We start from the raw sequence: 9,827 nt of genomic DNA, 5'->3' as shown, positions 1-9,827 counted from the left end.
TCCCTAAAATTATTCTAAATATTAAAATGACTGAAGTAAAGGCTGAGCTTGACTGTCGTACAATGGTGAACCTCGGGCAAGATTCGAGTGACATAAATCACCGGTGACACTTACCTTCGTTCTTATTATGGGGGTAGACTTGCGGTAAACAGTGCAGTCTACCCATATATTATGGGGGTAGACTTGGGAATCCAAAACCCATATATTTACGCTTTAATTTGTCATTCCTTGGAAAGCGCAATTACATTTCTCCAAGCGTGTATCATAAATTTTGTTATCTCTTCCTCTTTCAGGCAATAAATGCAGCTCAGCCCTTCTCAAAATTTGACAAGTTCTCAGTCTAATTTGGTGTGTAATTATGGAGAGTCACACGCATTACTTTATATTAATAATCCTAAACTTCAAAATTTAATAGAGTAATATTTGTTAAAATCCAATCTCTCTCTTTTTTATTTTGTATATACAATGTGAGCATACAAATTATGGTTTAATTACTTAAGGTTATTATAAATTGTAGGTCAACATAATCTATGGATAGTGGGTGTACAAATCTTAAAACCATTTTATTTTCATGTTATGTACGGAACAGAGACGAGGGTCTATCGGGAACAGTTTCTCTACCTTCACAATATAAAGGCAAGGTTTGCGTACACATTACTATCCTCAGACCCCACTGAGTTAGTTGTTATTGCTATTGTTGTTATGCATGGAACATCCTCATTTTTAGAAACTATACTCATTCACTTACATTACATGCGGCCTAAGGTGGGGAGCAAGCATTAAATACCACGTCTTAGAGTAACTCTATATAAACCACTGGGTTGTAACCAAAAGAATACACTACACTTAGACAATTGCATACAAGCAACACAATACACTTACACTAAAAGAACACAAAGCAAAGAGTTGAAAGAGAGTTAACATTGAGAAAATGAAGAAGTTATCAATGGTCTGCATTATGTTAGTTGTGACATTAGCAGTAGCAGCAATGGCTACTATAGAAGACGACGAAAAAGATTGTGCAGACCAACTCACAACTCTAGCAGCATGCATTCCATATGTGAGTGGCACAGCAAAGAAGCCAACTGCTGAATGTTGTGAGGATACTCAGAAAGTTAAAGCTGCTAAGCCTAAATGCCTTTGTGTTCTTATCAAAGAGAGCACTGATCCCTCTTTAGGCCTCCCTATCAACACTACTTTGGCTCTTCAAATGCCCTCTGCTTGCAATATTGATGCTAAAGTCTCTGATTGCCCATGTAACCAATCCTTCTTCTTTCACTAGCCTATTACTCACTTTGTCCCATTTTTTGTGTCATACTATTATTTTTAGTTAGAAGGGGAGATAGTCAATCACTTTGAGGTCATGAGTAACCTGCAAAGTTGCTGCCATATGATCGGAGGTCACGTGTTCGAGCCGTTAAAACAGCCTCTTGCAGAAATGCAGGGTAAGGCTGCGTACGATAGACCCTTGTGGTCCGGTCCTTTCCTGGACCCCGTGCACATAACGAGAGCTTAGTGTATTAGGCTGTCTTTTTTTTTTAACTATCATTTTTAATTAGTTCCAAATGATCGATACCTATTTTATATTTAGAAATAATTTAATTTTGAACTTTCTATTTTACCCGTAGTGACATATTCCGTTCCAGTTTATGTGAACCTATTTCCTTTTTGGTCCGTTCCAAAAAGAATAACCCCTTTTTGAAAACAATTTAGCTTAAATTTTTAATCATACTCTTAATGAGATGCTTTTATAACCACACAAATACTCTGGGCCCCTTTTTGACTTATTTAGGACCACAAATTCCAAAAGTCTTTAATTTTTTTAAATTTCGTGCCTAGTCAAACAGGTTCGCATAAATTGAAACGAAGAGAGTACAAATTTATAGCTAAAAGAATATTTATTTTATGGTATGTTTTAGATCATAATTTTAAAAAGTTCTTTTTGTCTTCTTAAACTTCGCATCCAGTTAAATATGGTCACATAAATTGAAACTGAGAGAGTATTTTGTGGTAGTGTTTTAAAGAACATTGGTTAACTTGAATGGCTAATTATTTGTGTGCAGCAATACTGAAGCTCCCAGCAGATTCACCAGATGCAAAGATCTTTAAAATAGATGGTGCAGATTCCACTTCTACTTCATCTGGAACCTCAACACCAGCTTCCTCTTCTAGTTCAGACGCCAAGAATTCTAGTACTACAACTACAGGCACCAATGGGGTTGCAGACCAGAGCATCAGCTTCATGTTGACTATGGCACTGACATCAATTGCACTCATCTTCATTTAGAATTTGACCATTGGCAAAAGACTAACTTATGGCCACTTACTGGAACGGACCATTAGCTCTATAGTTAGTTTGGTTTCTTGTTTTGCAATTTTACTTTGGCTACAAGTATTATAATAAAGTCGGACTCAGTGAGCATTTGGGGTTCTTGCCTCTGAAATTTCAACAAACTTCTCTAGTTTCTCTCCTCTTTAATGGATCTTTAATATCTTCTTCTCCTTGGAAAATTCAATCTTGTTATCAGCGCAAACTCCCTCATCCCAAAACAACAGGGCACTCCCTCTGCTTTCTAACCAGTGGCGGATGCGTTTAATGAAGTGGTATCATGCGACACTGCTTCATAAGAAAATTTTACTAAGGGTGATGCTAAACGGCCCAACTGGTGTGATCCAACTTTGGCCACACCAGTGAAAAGACATCAAAGACCCCCTAACTAATTAGCCTACATTTTTTCCTCCAAAACACAAAATTAAATCTCAAGCCTTGAAGTATGCGAAAACTAAATGTTGGGAGTTGAAGAGTCTTGTGTATTATATTTGTATTTATGTGTATTTTATACAAATTATACGATCTAGTATTTTTAATAAATTATTGTATTTTCTTCCTTTCATAAAAACAAATACGGTATACGATTTTGTATATTTCCTCCTTACCAAACCCTAAACCAGCGGACACTTTCTCCTTCTCTAAAAATGGATTCAAACCAAGAAAATTTGGCGGTGCAACAAAATATGAATCCAAATGAACATAACACAAATACAACAATCATGAATATCAACCAAGATAATAGGTTTGATCGAGTTAGGAATGAGTTATACAGATCTTTAGGGATGGCATCGGACGATAGTTTGTTGAATGAATACGAAGGGGTCGATGTTGATTCTCACGGCAGTTTCAACAATGTTGTGCACTTAGATGATGATGATGATGAAGAAGCCGACGAAGAATATCACGGAGAAGCTAACGATGATGAGGAGCAGGTTTTAGGAAATGAGTTAGAGTTATGTGATGTTGATCGGGAAATGGAGAATGAATTTACTGAAGAGGATGTGGTTGTAGGTCCAATCTCTGGAATGCGATTTAGAGATAAAAATACTTTGTTTGCATTTTACAAAGAACATGCACGACTGAAAAGGATTCTCCGTCGTCAAAAGAAATTCCAACAAGAAGGGTGGTGACACTGCCAGGTACATAACATAGTGTTGTGATAGGTCTAGGATTCGCAAAACCAAGTTTACCACCAAGAGTAACAATTGTAAAGCTAGGCTAGCTGCTGTTTTGGATTATTCTGGTTGTTGGCGCGTCTCTAAGGTCGTTCACGATCACAATCATGATTTGCTCTCATCCATATCGCGCCCGATGGCTGGACATAGGTCCGCTTGTGATTCTTTGAAGAGGAATCTTGTAGCTCACGATCGATCTGGCATTAGACCCTCCAAGAATATTAGACTTACTGAGGTTCAATGTGGTGTACCGCAAAATTTGAGTAGCATTCCAAAGGATTGTAGAAACTTTATTTTGGAGATTAGAAATTTTGAAATGCAAGAAGGGGACGCACAGTCACTGCTCAACTTTTTTCGTGAAATCCAGGTAAAGGATAGGGAGTTTTTCTATTCAATCGACGTTGATAATATTGGTAGGCTACGAAATGTGATATGGATGCATTCACACTATAAGGCAGCGTATGAGCAATTCCATGATGCGATATGCTTTGATACGACGTACCTTGTGAATCGATATAATATGCCATGTGCTACATTTGTTGGCATCAATCACCATAGAAAGTCCATCTTACTAGGATGTGCTCTCATGTCTCATGCAGATATCGATAGTTACAAATTAGTTTTTAGAACTTGGCTTGATGCCATGGGAAATGTTCATCCAGATGCGATCATAACTAATCAGTGTCAGAGCATTAGGTATTGTATTTGGCATATATTCTCAAAGTTGCCTCTTTACTTAAGTGGTGTTCGTCCTTCTAAAATTGCACGTGGAGAATTTAAATCCATGGTCCTTGATAGCATTACTGTTGAAGTTCTTGAGAGAAAATGGACAGAATATATTGCAAGGTATAATTTGCATACAAGGAATTGGTTCAATAAGCTTTACTCTGAGAAGGAAAAATGGGTTCCTATGTACCTTGATGTGTATTTTTGGGCTGGTATGCTATCTGCTCAAAGAAGTGAGGGGATGCATGCGTTCTTTGATGGATATATTACCCGTCAAAGCACTCTTAGGATGTTTGTTCACCAGTATGAGTTAGCTATAAGAGCTAAGCATGAGAAAGAGTTGGAAGCGGAATACAGGTCAAAGGGCTTTCAAATTGCGTGCGAGTCAATGCTCAAGTGGGAGGAGCAGGCAATTCAGCGTTATACACGTACAGTGTATGAATTTTTCAAGACACAGCTAAGGAAATTGTATCATTGTGAAGTCAGCAGCCCCGACGATCATCAAGTTGTCCCCGGTGTTGAGAAAATCATCGTTAGTAATTATTCAGTTATAAAGAAAAATAATGGAAATTCAGTTGAGTACACTGTTGAATATATACCTATCGGCGATTATTTTAGTTGCAGCTGCAAATGGTTTGAGTCTAGAGGGATACTTTGTTGCCATATACTCAAGATCTTGTCGCACAAGAAGATTGATAAAAAATATGAAAGGTATATACTGACAAGGTGGAGAAGCGATGTTTTTAGGCCACACTTGAAATCGGTTCCATCAAGTTGGTTACCCAAACATGACTCCTGAGTATAAGACATACATGAGCATGTTGAAGTATTTTGATATGGCTTGTGATATAGCACTGGGCACTAGTGTGAAGATTCAATATGTTAAGCGAGCTTTCGTCGTCAAATTTACGTTGGTTGATGTTTCATCACTATATGTTGACTTCAATGTTGAAGTGAAGGGAGAAGGAACTCTTGATCGTAATCCGGTTGAAATTGATTAGTTTTTAGGATGTGTTTTATGTTTTTCTATCCCTTTATTATCTTTGATTTTCATGTTGATTTAGTTATGCTAGTTGTGCTTTTGATTTGCTATAATAATTTTTATTTCTTACGTAGTAAGAAATCAATTTCAAAGACTGTTTTTATTTTTATTTTTTTAAATCAATTATTCAAGAATGCTTGGTTTCAGAAATTCATGTACAGCCATTTGAAGGTTGCACCTTAAGTTCTTCTTCTATGATTTTATGGATTTGTTCATTCGGCTTATTTGTTTTTTTTTCCATATTAACTAGAAACATTATGATGTTGTAACAACATATTTCCAGCTTGGCTTTCCCCTTTATTCAACAAAAGCTCTGATATTCAAAATAGGATATCCTAATATTAAAAAGATGTAGAAAGTGACGACAGATATGAATCTGCAGGTGCTCACGAATCTTTACTGGAGAAACTCGTAGACTTAAAATTCAACCTAATTCTACCTACACACTACTAAAACGGTTGAGAATAATAAATATTTCATTGAGAAGCTAAATAGTTGAGAATAATAAATGCTTCATTGAGAAGCTAAATAGTTGGCATGAGAAGCTCAATGGTAACCTACCAATCGGATTCTTTTTGGAATGGAGAAGAGAATTTTTTTTGTGATTTTACTAAAAAATTTCATTGAGAAGCTATATAGTAAAACTGCAAAACCATATCCAAACCACATATTCTCACGGTTGGAATGGATAAGAGAAAATTAAGAAAAATATTTACTGGAAGAAAATATTCTAATAGAAATTTATTAAAAACAGTTACTGGAAAAAAAGGTACTGGAAAACATTATCAAAATCGGATATTCTCACGGTTGGATGAAGAGCTCATGAAAAGAATTTTGGATAAACTAAATGGATGCATTGAAGAATGTAAAGTCTTTTTTGAGGAGTGTAAAGGGTTCATTAAAGATTGTGATTCAAATTAAAATAAGAGACAAACCCTAACCATAACCCTAGAAATATTCAAAAAATCATACTATAAATACAACTACATTACTAATCTCATTCATTCAAATTATCTATACAAATTCAAAATTCTCTGAAAATAACAGTGGAAAGAACTCCTACTAAGAAAATTGTCGATGAACCTCTTCATGGTTCACCCGTCAACCACAACATCCTCTACCAGGATGTTAGGAACAATTTGAAAAATTTGAAGACAGAGACAAACCTGCTGATGCTACGGTTGACAAGGGAAATTGGAGCGGACTATGTGAAAAGACTTCTTCTTGATTCATACCCTCTCACTTCCTGCTATGATATGCTTGAGGAACTTCTAGCTGAACAAGATGAAGAACCCGTATTCCTGTTATTGTTATAAGCATTGACACCTAAGCCGCCTCTAAGGCTTCAAAATCTGTTAATCAAAAGAGTGAAGAGTAAAAGTTTGTGTTTTTTTGTTGTTTTGTGATGCATGCCATGTTGTTGACATGGTATGCTAAAAGTATCTTCCAAATATTATTTGGAATATGTTGAAAAGTATCGATTAATCAATGAAAATGCTTATTTAGTATTTCTTCTGCTTCCTTTACTTTTGATTCTTATTTTTTGCTACATGTTTTAAAATATTTTTGCTTCCTTTATTCCCTGGTTCCAAATATTATCGAGCCAAAAGAAATACCCTTTTTTGAGGTAAAAATATGGTCACTTTTCCTATCTATAACAATATAAAAATTATCACTATAATATTAAAAGAATAAATTAAGGAAGAATAGCTGTAAAAGTAATACTGACATAGTGTAGGTGAAATTTCTATTTCACTAAATTAATGAAAAAATTAAGGCATATCTCAGAAAATCAAAACAAAAGAAGATGCATAATTCAGCTTCACTATGAATTATGTAGATCTCAAAGAATTTAACCAGTTTCAGAAGCTTTCATTCAGAAAATTAGAACCAGCATAAAATTTCTACAAGTCACAAGTTGGAACTATATGCATGTAATTAAATAGTAATTTGCATAATCTTTGCCCACGTTTAATATGTTTGCCTAACCGGCAAATTAACTCTCATTTTATATGATAGCATACGAATACCATGCAATGATATCAGTTCGATTATGTACAAGGAAACTATAATTCATAAGTTAATTATCAAACAAAGATCACACCAAAGGTTAAACATGATCGAAATGCTAAAGAAGTCACAAAATTCGAACTTCATAGATAATGAACTAATGAAGAAAGTAAACATAAAATAATCACGCCCAACTTCATCACAATACTTGATATTCAAAAGTAAAAACAAAGTCATCAACTCTTGCACACCCAAGAGAAATAACAAACACTTTTCTAACACAACATAACATATGAACTAAAATTGACATAATTACTTTCCAACATTTTCAGACAGCTTCAACCCAATAAATATGCCCGCTAACATAGCAGATACAATAGCACGTGCTGCATTTTTATTTGTTACCACTTCTTCACTTTCTTCAACGGCCGAGCTTGAAGATGACTCTTCCTGTGATAAACTTATTTTTTAAAATTTGTTGAAGGCTTCTAAGGCTTTATCATAATATTGGAAAGCATGAAAGTAGCTACCCTCGACTCCAACAAGCATTTTAACACACTCAAACCAACATTTGCATATTCGCGGCTTCTTACCACAAAAAACAACAAACACCATAGATTTGAGTTTTTGTTTACCTTCAGCAGATTTTTCAAATTCATCGAACGCCGATATGGCCGCATCGTGAGACTTGAAAGACTGGAAGATGCTACGCTTAACCCCGATAACCATAGGAGAACATTCACTCCATGAGTAGTATATTCCTGGCCTTTTACCAGAAAATACAACATATACTTTTGAAGAACTATTCTTCTTCGAATGCATCCTTAATCTATTAACTCACACTTAGAAGAGTATAGGAGTTTAAATGAAGGTCTGTTTAAGTATGTTTTCGGCCAAAAATGGTTTGTTAAGTAGGGTTTCAGCGATCTAGGTTTATTTAAATAGTAGGGCTTTGAAGACCTAATAATAATATACGAAATACACAATGAAATACTAAAAATATATGAAATGCAAATTCAAATACATGTATATAGATGAATAATTTCGAAATATATATGTGTATACTATATTAAAAAAGGCTGAAAATACGTAAAAAATAAAAGAAAAAGGTTTATGGGAAATAGGGTTTGCAACTTTTGAGATCTTCCATGCATTGGGAAGACGACTATTAAATGAGTGGGAGAGAAATATTCAAACCTAACTAAAAGGGTATTATTGGGAGTCCGGAACCTAAATATTGTATTTTTGGACTCAAAATACATTAATAAGTTTTTTTTAAAAAAGTTACATATCTTTGTATAGCGTTTAAATACAAGACGATATACCTTAATGGTAACTTTTTCCGTTAAGGTATCGCGTCTTCTATTTATACGCTATACTGACAGGCGATTTGACTGCCACATATAGCGTCTTCATTTCATACGCTATACATATAGCGTATGAAATGAAGACGCTTTACCCTGATTATGGACCCACCAATAATTTAACTGACATAACAGTAATTTAAATGAGTATAGCGTCTATTTAAAGAACGCTATACGTCAAAAAAATTCCATATCCCGGGCTAGCCATTTCCTATATAAAGTGGTTAGGATTTTAGGATAATTCGTTCACAACAAATTCCAACTCCCATTCAATATTTTCTTGTTGTTAAATTCTTAAGCATTTTTTTCGTAATGTCTGAAGAGCGTAGAATAAGAGTTTCATTATATTGGGGGGTGAGGTTGTGATGGAGAATAACTCTGTGAGGCAGGGTCATGTTAAATTACCACTTACAATGGAGTACGATAAATTGATATCGTTGTTATGCAAAAAAATGGGTGTGAGAAAAAGTTCAGTGATACTTAAAGTAACCGGAAGATATCCGTATTCCGTCACTCCGCAAGGGACTGCTTTTTACTCGGAGTTAAACATCTACGATGATGAAACTTTGAGGATTTTCTGAGGACTCCGGATGAATACCGAAAATATCTTGTAATCAAAATGTTGGATATGTACGTCAAGGTCGAAGACGTTCCAAACAATGACGTTGNCACTGCTCGCCCCGGGCACATCTGCCATACATGTAGCCGAGAACACAAACACCCCAGCTGTAATAGGGGTAACTCATCTAGAAGCTGAAGATGATGAAGAAATCTCAGGCTGACTAGGTTCCCCGACGNGTTCGGGAACAAGACATCTCCAATTAGAAGAAGCAGCAACAACCTCGTATACCGGGTGATATGTACCTCCTCTGTATCGTCGGTGATATCGGGGTGGAGTACCTCCAGGTACTGTCTAATAGGTGTCAAAGTCAATCGATTGGCACCCGACGATGCAGTCTCGTCCTTTGGCCCGAAACCCGTCAGCTGCTGCAGCATGTCCAAATAAGCATCACGCGCCATAGATCTCATGGCAATAGGCAGTGAAACGGCCATGCCATCAACGGGCAGGCCATATAAAACCTCCACGTCCTGCAGCGTGATGGTAGCCTCGCCAATGGGCAGGTGAAAAGTGTGCATCACCGGTCGCCACCGCTCAATCAACACCGTGATCAAAGCCC

General features: G+C 36.0%; 2 protein-coding genes across 2 annotated transcripts; both read left to right on the top strand.

The window, feature by feature from the left end:
• Positions 1-889: 889 nt before the first annotated feature.
• Positions 890-2,295, top strand: LOC109205241 (protein YLS3-like). The gene is made up of 2 exons (XM_019367918.1): positions 890-1,256; positions 2,064-2,295. Exons 1-2 carry the CDS (start codon positions 932-934, stop codon positions 2,285-2,287), a joined length of 549 nt encoding a protein of 182 aa, XP_019223463.1. The 5' UTR covers positions 890-931; the 3' UTR covers positions 2,288-2,295.
• An 819-nt stretch (positions 2,296-3,114) lies between these two features.
• LOC109205240 (protein FAR-RED IMPAIRED RESPONSE 1-like) lies at positions 3,115-5,032 on the top strand. Its single transcript, XM_019367917.1, has 2 exons — positions 3,115-3,383; positions 3,496-5,032. The coding sequence occupies exons 1-2, from the start codon at positions 3,115-3,117 to the stop codon at positions 5,030-5,032; spliced, it is 1,806 nt and encodes a 601-aa protein (XP_019223462.1).
• Positions 5,033-9,827: the final 4,795 nt, after the last annotated feature.

The sequence above is a fragment of the Nicotiana attenuata genome, unplaced genomic scaffold (assembly GCF_001879085.1).
Source record: "Nicotiana attenuata strain UT unplaced genomic scaffold, NIATTr2, whole genome shotgun sequence".
Classification (NCBI taxonomy): Eukaryota; Viridiplantae; Streptophyta; class Magnoliopsida; order Solanales; family Solanaceae; genus Nicotiana; species Nicotiana attenuata.
The sequence above is the reverse complement of the archived record's forward strand: the minus strand, read 5'-3'. Positions and strand labels throughout refer to the sequence as shown.